The 14,175-nt window shown below is 39.1% G+C and overlaps 1 protein-coding gene across 1 annotated transcript; it reads left to right on the forward strand.

The window, feature by feature from the left end:
* LOC127448712 (glutamine synthetase-like) lies at window positions 1-8,108 on the forward strand. Its single transcript, XM_051711459.1, has 7 exons — window positions 1-158; window positions 750-933; window positions 4,019-4,180; window positions 6,416-6,562; window positions 6,658-6,785; window positions 6,881-7,080; window positions 7,173-8,108. The coding sequence occupies exons 2-7, from the start codon at window positions 768-770 to the stop codon at window positions 7,486-7,488; spliced, it is 1,119 nt and encodes a 372-aa protein (XP_051567419.1). The 5' UTR covers window positions 1-158; window positions 750-767; the 3' UTR covers window positions 7,489-8,108.
* The last annotated feature ends 6,067 nt before the right edge of the window (window positions 8,109-14,175 follow it).

Genomic DNA, 14,175 nt, shown 5'->3' on the forward strand with positions numbered 1-14,175 from the left:
AGCAGCAGAGAGTTCTGAGCCCGACTATAAATACTCGCCCAAGGAAACAGTTGCGGTTTAAAGCGGTAGAAGAATGAGAGAGGAACACGCAGGGTTATCATCTAAAACAACCTGGAGATACAGGCACTCATATAGTGATTATTCATACTCGTTGATAGGTATGTATCTGTATGCTTTGACAAAAATATTACATGATCATATACCAGCTTTTTTATTATTGCTTAGTCGCTGTTTATATGATTGTCTTAATCGGAAGGGTTGATTTATCAACACTGCGGTTTGACTAAATGTGTCACCAGGAACTTTTTTTTTTTTTTTGGTAAGCAGTCTGTTGCATCAGTATCGATCGAAGTATTTAAACTGCTTTTTTGTTTACTTTCTAGCATTGATGCCTTTTTAAATATATATATATAATATAACCTATAAGTAATCCGTAGTAGTGATGGCATTAATTTGATCAAATTCACGACCGTGAATACAAGAGTCCTTATTCAACATATTAAGATTAAGAGTGAACAGCTTGCTCTCGGTGCTTCATTGTCTCTGGTCTATTGCGTAATGACCTGATCATCTCTTCTCCGGCCACGTTGTTTCTTACAATAGGGGTTCCCTGTGAAATCCGCTTGAGTGAGATGTGTACGCTTTGGTTTTGGGGACAGATTCTAGATGTGATAGAAGTTCTGTTTCTATATGATGCATTTATTTAAAGAATATGAACCATGTGTTTAAGTAAAAGTGCTTTACCTCAGGTTGGATATAGCCCAAACATGGCCACTTCATCCAGTTCCAAGCTGAGCAAAGCTGTGAAACAGCAGTACATGGCGCTCCCTCAGGGAAACACGGTTCAGGCCATGTACATCTGGATTGATGGAACCGGAGAGGGATTGCGGTGCAAGACTAGGACTCTAGACTCAGAACCCAAGACCATTGAAGGTAGGAACTGTGTACACGGGATTTTTATTATTTGACAAAGTTGTTAACCAAGCCACGATTAGTGTTATTAAAATAATATTCTGGGTTCATTATAAGTAAAGCTCAATTGACATCATTTATGAAAAAAAAGAAAAAAAGAAAAAAAAGAAATCTGACTCGTCCCTCATTTTCTTTGAAGAAAAAAGCAAGAATATAGGTTCCAGTGAGGCACTTACAACGGAAATAAATGGGTCAAATTTTCTGGAGGGTTTAAAGGAAAAAATGTGAAGATTATTATTTTATAAGAATACTTTTATTCTTCTGTTAATACAAATAAAATCACTTTTATTGTCACACAACCATATACACAAGTGCAATAGTGTATATACACAAAATTACACAACACAATATACAAATAATAATACAATGTACATTATACAATACACACAATATAGAATACACATTATACAATAAAAAAATAGTATATATAGTATATATAAAATGTACAGTAGGTTGTATTGTACTGTATTGACATTCAGGCTGTCGGTTGATAGTCAGTTGCCAGTGTGTTGTTAAGAGAGAATATAATTTATGACAGTCCAGTGTGAGATAATAAGATTAAAAAAAAGTGCAGTGCTGATGTATATTGATTGTGAGAGATCAAGAGTTCAAAATTCTGATTGCTTGGGGGAAGAAGCTGTCATGAAGTCTGCTGGTGCGGGTCCTGATGCTGCGACGCTACCATCAGGCAGGTGGTTGTGAGAGCAGCCCGTGGCTGGAGTCTCTGATGATCCTCCGAGCTTTTTTTTTCACACACCGCCTGGTATATATGTCCTGGAGGGAAGGAAGCTCGCCTCCAATGATGTGTCTGGCAGTTCGCACAACCCTTTGCAGGGCTTTGCAGTTGTGGGCGGTGCTATTGCCGTACCAGGCGGAGATGCAGCCAGTCAGGATGCTCTCTACAGTGCTGGTGTAGAACCGTGTGAGGATGTGGCGGTTCATTCCAAACTTCCTCAGCCGTCTCCGGAAGAAGAGGCGCTGATGAGCCTTCACAACGGCCTCGATGTGGATAGACCATGTGAGTTCCTCAGTGATGTGGACATCCAGGAACTTGAAGCTGCTGACTCTCTCCACTGGTGCTCCATTGATGGTGATGGGGCTGTGTTCTCTTTCTCTTCTCTTGAAGTCCACCACAAGCTCCTTTTGTCTTACTGACGTTGAGGGAGAGGTTGTGCTCCTGACACCAGTGTGTCGGAGTGTGCACCTCCTCTCTGTAGGCCGTTTCATCATTGTCAGTGATCAGACCTACCACCGTCGTATCATCCGCAAACTTAATGATGGCATTGGAGCTGTGTGTTGCCACACAGTCATGTGTGTACAGGAGTGGGCTGAGAACACAGCCCTGTGGGACTCCAGTGTTGAGGGTCAGTGATGAGATGTTACTGCCCATTCTAACCACCTGGCGTCTGCTTGACAGGAAGTCCAGGATCCAGCTGCACAGTGAGCTGTTTAAGCACAGAGCCCGGAGTTTCTCATCAAGCTTGGAGGGCACTATGGTGTTGAATGCTGAGCTGTAGTCTACAAACAGAATTCTCACATAAGTGTTCTTTTTTCCAGGTGGGAGAGAGCAGTGTGTATTGTAGATGCAATGGCATCATCAGTGGAACGGTTGTTGCGGTAAGCAAACTGCAATGTGTCCAGTGATGGAGGCAGCACAGAGCAGGTGTAATCTCTGATTAGTCTCTCAAAGCATTTGCTTTCAGAGCAACAAGATGGCAGTCATTTAAGTGATTTTGGATTGCTTTGGTACAGGCACAGTGGTGGACGTTTTAAATCATATGGGGACTACAGACAAGGAGAGGAAAAGGTTGAAAATGTCCTTAAAAACACCAGCCAGTTGGTTCGCACACGCTCTGACGTGGCCCGGAATGCCATCTGGACCCACGGCTTTACGGATATTCACCCGTCGGAAGGATGGGGATACATCTGCTACAGAGACGGAGAGTGAACTAACCTCTGTAGCTTCGGCCGCGAGAGCTCTCTCTGTGAGGGCGGTGTTCCCTTGAACTGTGCATAAAGTATTTAGCTCATCCGGGAGAGAGGCAGCGGTGTACACGGCGGCGTTTTTATTTCCCTTTAAAGTCTGTGATGATATCGATTCCCTGCCACATGCTTTTAGAGTTGGTGGTGTTAAACTGTCCTTCAGTCTTTTTCCTGTACTGGCGTTTTGCTGCTCTGATAGTTTTTCAGAGGGGATAACTGGCTTGTTTATGCTCCTCCGCATTCCCAGAATTAAAAGCGGAGGTCCATGCATTAAGTGCTGCGTGAACATCGCTATTAATCCAAGGTTTCTGGATTGGGTAGATCCGTGTTGTTTTGGACGGAACAACATCCTCTACGCACTTTCTGATGAAACGCGTTACGCTATCAGTGTGAACCTCGATGTCATCATCAGAGGGGACCGGAGCATCTCCCAGTCCGCGTGATCAAAACGGTCTTGTAGCATAGAGTCTGATTGGTCCGACCAGCACTGGATCATTCTGAGGGTCGGTGCTTCCTGTTTCAGTTTCTGCCAGTAAGCAGGCAAAAGCAGAATGGAAGAGTGGCAAATCGGACCAAATGGTGGTCGGGGGAGGGATTTGTAGCCATCCCGGAAGGGAAAGTAGCAATGGTCCAAAACCCAGTCCCCTCGTGTGTTAGAACTGATGTATTGGTGGTATTTTTGGTGCGATTTGATTTGAGATTGGCATTGTTAAAGTCCCTGGTCACAATGAATGCGGCCTCAGGGTGCGCGGTTTCCTGCTTGCTTATAATCCCATACAGTTCCTTGAGTGCCCGGTCTATGTCGGCTTGTGGCAGGATGTACACAGCTGTGATAATGACCGCTGTGAATTCCCTCGGTAGCCAGAATGGTCGACACAGAAGCATGAGAAATTCCAGATCAGGAGAGCAGAAAGACTTGATAGACTGTACGTTCCTCTGATCACACCAGGATTTGTTGATCATAAAACTTACACCACCACCTCTGCTTTTACCTGAGAGGTCTTTAGCTCTGTCCGCTCGGTGCTACATAAGCATTTGTAATTGTTCTGCTGTTTCTCTTTAGAACTCCCTGAGTGGAACTTTGATGGCTCTAGCACATATCAGTCTGAGGGATCCAACAGTGACATGTACCTGATCCCTCAAGCCATGTTCAGAGACCCCTTCAGGAAGGACCCCAACAAACTGGTCTTGTGCGACGTTCTCAAATACAACCACAAACCTGCGGGTGAGTATCTGTCACAAGTACTTTCAGTACAATTGCAGGGTTTCTGCAGGTCTGAAAAAAGCCTTTAAAAGTCTTAAATTGCCCTTTTGCAAATTAAGGCCTTTAAAAGGTCTTAAATCAGAGCAAGAATTCTTAAATTCACAAGGACATGGTATTAAATGTTGCATGAGCAATTGGTTTCTCGTTGCTTTTAAAGTCGTTTTAAAGTGAAGAGTAATTACTGGGCACGAATAGCCCCCATACCAAATTTAGGGTCTTTAGGACACTAGCTCCACCACCAGTTCAAAAATTAACTTCTTTTGCATGTATCTTTTAAAACATTTGTCCTAGAAACAAAATTCTTTGCACACCTCAAGATGATACAAATGGAGCGCATAAATAAAAGCTCTGTCCATTACAGTGGCCGCCATCTTGGATTATGACGTTTATCATTTATTTGCTACTATTCCTTCAAACTTTGCCTAATTTGCCTAGACAATGGCTCAAAATATCTCCAGATTGATCCTCACAGAATGAATAATAGAGAATTTTGATTTTGTTTGAAGTTACGATAATACCCATTTAACAAGGTCGACGAAAAACCGGAAGTGAGGCTATATCTGTGTGTTTTTATTTTTTAGTAAAATGAAACTTTTGTATGCTTCATAAGTACCATGATCTGAGGGTACATGCAAAGTTTGGTGACAGTGCCACCTATGGGTCAAGAAATTAAATGTTGAACTGGTATGTCCTAAAATCATGATGGTATATGGTTTCTTGAGGATTTCAATGATACTCATATCAGCCATATATAATGTTTCCCACGTCAGCCATACTGCATCTCCGGCATATACAGTACTGTGCAAAAGTCTTAGGCACATAAGATGTTTCACAAAAGCATTTGTCTTAAGTTGGTTATTTATATCTTCAGCTTTAGTGTGTCCATAGGAAATATAAATGTTAGACTCCCAAACATTACTTTTGCAAATAGAAAAGATTAGAATAGAAGAACAGGGCGCTCTGCAAGAATTGTAATGGCCCCCACAAATCCCCCCACTGAACATTGTGTCAGTCGGAGATTACATAAAGAGACAGAAGCAATTGAGACAGCCTAAATAGATAGAAGAACTGTGGCGAATTCTCCAAGAAGCTTGGAACATCCTATCTGCCAACAACCAAGAAAAACTGTGTCCAGGTGTACCTAGGTGAATTGGTGTTTAAGGCAAAGGTGGTCACACCAAATATTGATTTAGATTGTATTATGTTTACTGGACTTTGACATTAAGTGATAAATGAAAACTATTTATGTAATTATTTTTGAAGACATCCTCACTATGCAACATTTTTCACAAGTGCTTAAAACTTTTGCACAGTACTGTAGATGTTTATCAAAAAGTTAAATATCTTTTGGATGCATTGTCAAATTTATAAGAAATATGGTATACATCATTGATATGTCCTGAATGTACCGGAGCAGCTTGGACACAGTGCCACCTATTGTTCAAAAGTTAACCCGCACTTATGTGCTGACTCTAACCTTGGCATGTCTCTTTGCCGTTCGTGAATCATGTCAACTGAGTGGCACAGTTTGTACATTTCTGTAAATTCATTTATTATTGGCTAATCTAGGACAAAGGATTTAGATTGCAGAATCATAGGGAGGTTCTTTTAACAAATGAAAATAATCTGTGTATATATATTATTAAAATATATATATATATCTCACACACACACACACACACACACTTTTTGTTGAGATTCTAGATTTAATGACCAAAATGTATTTGAATAAAATATTGCTTTTACATGTTTTTATTGATCACTTATATTTTATTCCATAGCTTTGAGGTATATATTTGGGTGCTGTTTAAACGCTTCAAATGAAACAGAATTGTCATAGAGGAATATAGCTGGTACAATTGGTCCGATCAGAAGGTAAAAGTTATTTCCACATTCTGGTGATTAGGGGCAGAGGTATTCAAGCCATGTTACTTTTTGTAAAATGATTTAAAAAGTAATGGAGGTGTTAAGTTGCATTTTTAAACTTTGAAATGTTACTGCTGTGTACAGTAAATGAGTGAGAACGATGCAATGACATTGTGTTCCCTTGAACTTTTACTTAAATTTTCTTTAGTTGGTCCTAAAAAGGTAGTCTAAAATTTAGCTTCATAAAACATGCAGAAACTCTGAATTGTCATATCAAAACAAAATCAGCTTGTTTTTTACTTATTAATGTTAGTTGTATTTCTCCTTCAGAAACCAATCTACGTAGGACATGTAAAAAGGTCATGGACATGGTGCAAAACCAGCATCCTTGGTTTGGAATGGAGCAGGAGTACACAATTCTCGGCACAGATGGTCATCCATTTGGTTGGCCCTCCAATGGTTTCCCTGGTCCTCAAGGTACGCGTAATGTACTGTATGTTGGCTTAAAGACATTTAAATTGCTTTGAAAACCCTTGCCGGTTCCAGGATGTTAATTAGCTTTGTTTGATTAGGTCCATACTACTGTGGTGTGGGAGCTGATAAGGCCTATGGACGTGATGTTGTTGAGGCCCATTACAGAGCCTGTCTGTATGCTGGAGTAAAAATCTGCGGTACCAATGCTGAAGTCATGCCTGCACAGGTAAAGTTTTCCTATTGGGACAATAGACCGTAATGATTAGATGTTGGATATTTTTGGAAATTAGTTGCTAATATTACTGTCTTGTTGATATTCAGTGGGAATTCCAAGTTGGCCCTTGTGAGGGCATTGAGATGGGAGACCACTTGTGGATTTCCCGTTTCCTCTTGCACAGGGTTTGTGAAGACTTCGGTGTTGTGGCTTCTTTTGACCCTAAGCCCATCCCAGGCAACTGGAATGGAGCTGGCTGCCACACCAACTTCAGCACCAAGGAGATGCGTGAGGAAGGTGGTTTGAAGTAAGTATTTATAAGAAACTGGAGCATTTTTAAAATAGAGCTGACTTCATCAAAAGACTTCTGTTAACTAATCAAACACACTTTCATGTTAGACGCATTGAGGAGGCAATTGATAGGCTGTCCAGGAGACACCAGTACCATATCCATGCCTATGATCCTAAAGGAGGGCTGGACAATGCCAGACGCTTGACTGGTCATCACGAGACCTCCAACATCAATGAGTTCTCTGCTGGAGTGGCAAACCGTGGTGCTAGCATTCGAATCCCACGTTCTGTGGGCCAGGAAATGAAGGGCTACTTTGAAGACCGCCGTCCTTCAGCCAACTGTGATCCATACGCAGTTACCGAAGCTCTTATACGCACATGTCTGCTCAATGAAAAGGGTGAAGAGCCTGTGGAATACAAGTGAATAATTGGACCAAACCAATCATATTTCTACTCCCTTTGCTCTGCGAAGTGACAGAAGTGTCATTTACTTTGAGTACTGAATTATTTTACTGCCACCTTGTTCACTGGTCTGTCTAAAACAAGGGATGTAACTAGATGAATTGCTCACCTATTTGTGGGTTGTCCTTAGAAATGCACATTGGGCCAGTTTGTCCCATATTTCTTAGCTTTCTCTCTACTGGTGTTTTCCTGTTTATTTAGAATTGATTCAGTGGGTCCAATGATGCCAGAATCTGGTATCTGGCAGAAATCTAGTTTCATAGAGACTGAAGTTGCACCTAAGATTACTACTTGGCCTTTATAACTACAGACATTCTTGTGTATTGACCTGTTGTTTTAAGATTTTTATAAACTCACTGTATACATGCATTTTAAGGCTTTTTGTTGTCAATTTGAGAATTTTATTCACTGGTTTGTATATTTTGGTATTCTTTCAGGGACCAACATGCATAGTTTATACAGATATGGCTCTGTTTCTTGGTGTTCAAAGAGCAATTTTTATTATTGCAATTCCAGTCATATTTCAGAAAACATGAATAACTTGTCTCTATACATTAAAAACACTAAAGGATTTGACTAAAATGTGAGTTGTCTGCAGTATTTTTGTCTTCACTGACAAATTCCCTATATATATATATATATATATATATATGCTTTTTGGGAGCATTTGAACAAGAATTGAGGTAAAAATCCACAGCTGTTTAAATATTCTGTGGTAGGCATATTCATTCTGCATGGCTTGGTTTTAAAGACAGGTGAGTAAAAAAAAAAAAAGACGACCATTATGCACTCATTTCATCTTCGTGTTGACACTGAGGTGTTTTATACGGGGAAAAAACCAAACCAACAATATACACCGATTAGCCACAATGTTAAAACCACCTGCCTAATATTGTGTAGGTCCCCCTCGTGCCACCAAAATATGCCGACCCACAATTTTAGCATTCTGAGATGCTATTCCTCTCACCACAATTGTAGAGCAGTTATCTGAGTTACTGTAGACTTTGCCAGTTTGAAACAGTCTGGCCATTGTCTGTTGCCAAAAACAAAAAAACATCCAGTGAGTGGCAGTTCTGTGGACAGAAATGCCTTGATGAGACCGGTCAACAGAGAATGGCCAGACTGGTTCGAACTGACAAAGTCTACTGTAAATCAGATAACCACTCTTTACAATTGTGGTGAGAAGAATAGCATTTCAGAATGCTATTCTGAGATGCAGATTGGCACTGTTTGGCGGCACGAGGGGGACCTACACAATATTATGCAGGTAGTTTTAATGTTGTGGCTGATCGGTGTATTTTATATAGACTCCAACACATGTCTGTTGAACATCAACGGGATGTGTCATCATTTGATATAACTCTTAAATGCATGTGATGTGATGTGATTTCCCAAACACTCTTACATACTCAGGTCTTTAGAGACCTGGCACTTATATCTTAAATATCACAAATGGATCTACAAAATGCCCAGATAGTGTAACATTTTCAAAATATTAAGACAATTAGAAAAAATAGAATAAAATATATTTTGCTGTTTTATTTTTCACAAATCAAAGAGATGCAACAAATCTAGAACAGGATTCATTACTTTCACGCTGAAATTTCATGAGATGCAACTGGCTGTCAAACACATATTGAGCTACACAACATAAGCTACACATAAGTTACACATATGTATTTTCTTAGGCACTCAATGAGTCTTAATAGATGCACAACTTACATAATTTTAGTGGTCCACCCACATGCCAATAGTCATATCATATTGTTCATGTGTTGTATTTGCTATAGTTTACTTTCATGTTGTTTCTTCATCAAATAACAATGTGAAATGTAAATCAAGTCAATCACTGAAAAGTGCATGTATAATATGTATGTGCACACGCATATGGGGTACTGATGATTCACCACTGCTAATAGTTCATTGTTTCACATAAAATCAATGTGATGTATTTATTTGCATGAATATAGCACTTACAGTATTTCTCTTTTAATAAACAAAGAAATAGATATCCTGTGATAGTAACATATAGATATTAAATAATCAAAATATAATTTATGGAAGTGCAGCAAAAAAATACAAAAACAACACTCTTACATACAATGACCCTATACTTTTTCCGAGGTATGCATATAAGGGTTAAACTGTAAACACTTCTCAAAAGGCACCAGGGAGATTTAGCCTGTAAGGAATTATCAAGGTAAGTTAGATGTTTCAATGAACCTGCAAGTTTTTGCATGTGTGGTTTCATACCTTTCACCTAATTTCTTGAAAAGACAGTGGGGTAGAACAGTTATGTTGTAAAGCTGGAAGCATGTGGTTTGTTATTGGAGGGAAGTCCCTAACCTTTTACCTCACGAGGATATGTTGTAGCTATATTGAGATGACCGTGATTTGGCAGACAGTGGAAGCAGAAATACCCTGGCTCTGGACATCATGTTGGACCAAGAGGAAGTCTGTTAGAGCTTGAATTACCACGCTGCATTCCAAAACACATAGGTCTGATTTATATACGGTTAAGTTACATGTTTTCTGGATCACATCTGACAGAGCTTTCACATCCCTTTCATCCCAAGTCACTCAGAAATACTCTTGAGGTTTGTAAAAAATAAAATAAAAAACTGTCTGATATGATTTTGTTTGAACAAACAAGAAGGAAAATTAAAAAGCTTGAAAAACACTGTTTTTTGTTTTTTTAATTTTATTTATTTTTATTTGAAAACAAACACATTTTATTTTGAAGAACATGATGAAAAACGGGATTAAAACCCCTTTTACCTGTTCCAAAGTGAAAACTTTAAGTTTTTACATTTTAAAATGCTAGTCAATAATAAACATTTTTTTGTTACAATACTTTTTGTGAGTCTAATGCTGTAGCTGAATTCAAGAAGGCTTAATAGCATGAAAAATTTAGCAATGATTGATCTGATGTAATTATTTCATATAAAAGCTTATTAGCACAGTGCACTCATTTAAAATACAAACAAAAACATTAATAACAGTTCTTTTATTTTGTTTTAACCAGTTACCCTTTGGAAAGGAGGCCATGGAACATTGGAAGTCCAAAAAAATAAATAAATAAATAAAATACTGTAAAACTACACTTTCTGTTGTTCAAAATACAGGTGACTAAAGACACAAACCAAATGTCCAATAAACAGAGCCACATGTTTGTGAAAATGCACAGCTGCACACCAAATAAAAGTATTTTCATACAAAATTACAACATTCAATGAAGATGATGTCCCAACAGAATTCACAAAATAAACAACAGAAAACTGCTGCACCCACATCAAAATTCCATCATTGACTTTACTTTCTGAACACTACATCTTTCAAACATGATGCACACTTCTAATATTTGATTAGTTAAATTTCCTTTGAATGTCTGTACTGGGTGGTCTTATTCCAAAGACTGAAAATGATGCAGATTGTGTATTAGAGCGGCCAATGTAAATTAATTCACAGTCAGTGTTCATACCTTTTGACAGAAGACAGACTCTACAGTAATCATAAACAATATCGACTGACAATAAAGTTTAATAAATGTGTACTCTGTTGTGCTGGAAACCAAGTATTGGCCTTAAGAAACACTCATGACACACATAAACAGTCTTAAATCAGGCAGGCCGGAGGTTGCTGTAGCTACTGTTTGTCTTGTGGAATACTACATAATGGCACTGTGAGTGTGTCTCAGTTCAGCATGAGCAGTGGAGGTCTCAGGCCTGGACCAGAACAGTCTGGATGAATCTCACCAATCAGCATTCAGTTAGTTTCATGCTCTGAATGATTATCAAGGCTGATTAGGCTTATTAGAATTCTGAACTCCGAGATGGCAGCAGTGCTGACCCATTTGAATCCATTTTCAACCCTGCAGAATTTTGAAAGGTTAGTGCATCTTCTTCTCTCCTGTTTATGGGATACAGAGTTATGGCACAGAGAGTATTGTGTAATGATAATTAAATATTGTGTTCCCTTAGCCTTTTCCACAACTCCTCCCATGCGCATGCACATGGGCATACATATTTACACACACACACACACACACACACACACACACACACACACACACACACACAAAAAGTGGCAGAGCATGGCTGAATGCCATCATGTGCAAATCACATGCAGCATCAGTAAGAGCCATGTGGCAGAAATGCAATTACACTCTTCAGTCCACAAAGACAATTGCCACTAAGTTGGAGAGCCGTGCACACACACATGCAAACATAAAATGCAGGCAATTGTAGGACAAAATGGACTGCAAAAAGTGAGTTTCACAAGATGGTAGAAGTTGTGACAGATGTAACACTGCAAAAATAACAAAAGCAATATGGAGAGAACGAGAGTTTTGGAGCTTAAGGGGAGGTTAAAATGCAAAATGTGGCAGAGGAACAAGGCAGGACCAAATTTGAACAGTTGCCATGGCAGCTGAATAGAGCCAAGACAATGTATGTTTTGTGTAGCAAAGGTGGAAGATGGGGGTGGGGCGTTGGCAGTTATGTAATAAATCTGGGTCAAACACACATTACCCCACTAACAAAGACCTGGTCATCTGCTTGGATGAACAAGCTAAATAAAAATGAGTAAAATATTCAGGAATCATCATTTATGGAAAGCTGCACAAATTAAAACAGGTCCTCGTTGCAAAGGCTATCAATGATCATATCAGTGCTAATTGTACATAATTGGGAGGAGGGAAATCCACTGTAATCAGTCTATAGGTCAACCAAAATGCATATAGCGTGATCTGCATTGGATCCTGGTAATGTCCTTTTACAAACAAATTAATCACCATGCTTAACCAGTTAAGACCTGTTTGCCTACATCCACATCATACGAAGAGCACAAGAACCTTAGTCAGGAGAGATGCCATATTTCATTTGAGGTGAATGAAAATGAGTTTGTGAGGAATATGAGGACAGGCTGTTCAATGGGTTGTACTGTCTTATGGTTCTAGGACACATCCCATTTCCAGAGGTTTTAGTCCACTGAAAATTTTTCGGAAACAGTGTTTTGTCGGCTGAGCAAAAAGCAGCAAGGAACACAATAGAACAACCCACTGAACAGACTGGACTTCTATCCCTCCAGCCTTGTTTTCAATTGAGTCAAATTTAATATAGCATCTACCCTGACTGTGAGGATGAAAATTTTTGGGATAGTCCACCCAAAAATGAAAATTATGTCATCAACATCGAACAACATGAGAGCAAGTAAATGTCACGCAATTTTTAGTTTTGGGTGAACTATCTCTTTAAAACATCTGAATGTAAAGTTGTCTAAAGCTAAAACAAATAGGCAAATAGCAAAAATTATGATATACAACCTTTCAGTATTCTCAGTTGTGCTTTATTTGGGGAAAACATTGGTATGATGCCAAGGACAAGACTGTTTGCAGCTGAAAAAGCAGTTTGCTGGGAGGATAAAACAGGACAAAATGTCCATCATACCCAGTAACCTCTGAGTCCACTGCAGCTCACTAATTATCGGAATGCTCTTTAGAGGAAAGAGACTAAACAGGGGCATGACTGTCCAATAGGCACAGTGGTGACAAAGGTATGTTGTGTGAAACTTTATAAGTTACTATATAAGGTTCCAACCTTTTGAAGAACCTGTATTTTTTCCACATAGAAAACATATTTTGCAGAATATGAATATAAGAAATACATATAGTACATACAGTCAGATATGCAAACACAGGAGCGGCAGGGTTTGTTGTCTCAGCGATGCACTGTTTTGACAGCTGTGCTTTTCCCAAGACTGTCTAATTGAGATCAGACTGTCTGGGAGATGTAGGCTAGAGCAATGAGAAAGATTTCATGAAGTTAGGACTTTTAATTCATTAAAAAGTGGTGATTGAAAAATCAGTCAGTCAATTCAATGTTGAATTTAGGAACAACATTTTGGTGTTCAGCCCCTGTTCTTAAAAGTCTTCATGAGGTTATACAGCATTCGGCTACCATCTTGCCAAATGGCAACAAAAGAAACTGCTGACATTTTAGGTCAAGGCCCAATAAAAAGGGCATGTGAGATCAGAGAACTTTTACTGACATGGAATTAGCATCCAAACAGCATAGATTTATTTACATCAGTCTTTTGTTAACTCTCCACACTTCACACAACAGTATGTTCAAGAGTACTAAGCGAGCTAAGAATCTAAATGTGTACTCACATTTGTTCTGACTTTAAAAATGTTAACTTTTATAAAGTAAGTCATAAGTGGCAATAATAACAGGTCCAGACATAAGACATAAAAGTGCTATTTCATGATTTTAAAATTAGTGAGAGGGCACTCATTAGACATCTGGAATGTCTAACACACCTGTGCCTAGGTCCACATTCACTTTTTGATTGTCAAAACATGAGTAATGATCTAATGAAAATATATACAATAAAAAATAAAATAAAAAAATCAGCACTTACAAGGACATTTCTAGCCTTGAGGTAACAAATGATTACACTCTTTTTTTTACCCTTTCCGAATATTCATGGAAGGCAGAAATATCCCTCTTTTCATCTTGTTTTACTTTTAGGTACAAATATGACCCTTCCTAAGGGTATGTAACCCGGGTTCCATGAGACGGGAATGATATGCTGAGTCAGTAGCTGATGCCATGGGAACACCCCCAGCTGGTCAAGATGGTCTGAAGCC

Source organism: Myxocyprinus asiaticus, chromosome 12 (assembly GCF_019703515.2).
Source record: "Myxocyprinus asiaticus isolate MX2 ecotype Aquarium Trade chromosome 12, UBuf_Myxa_2, whole genome shotgun sequence".
NCBI classification, from domain to species: domain Eukaryota; kingdom Metazoa; phylum Chordata; class Actinopteri; order Cypriniformes; family Catostomidae; genus Myxocyprinus; species Myxocyprinus asiaticus.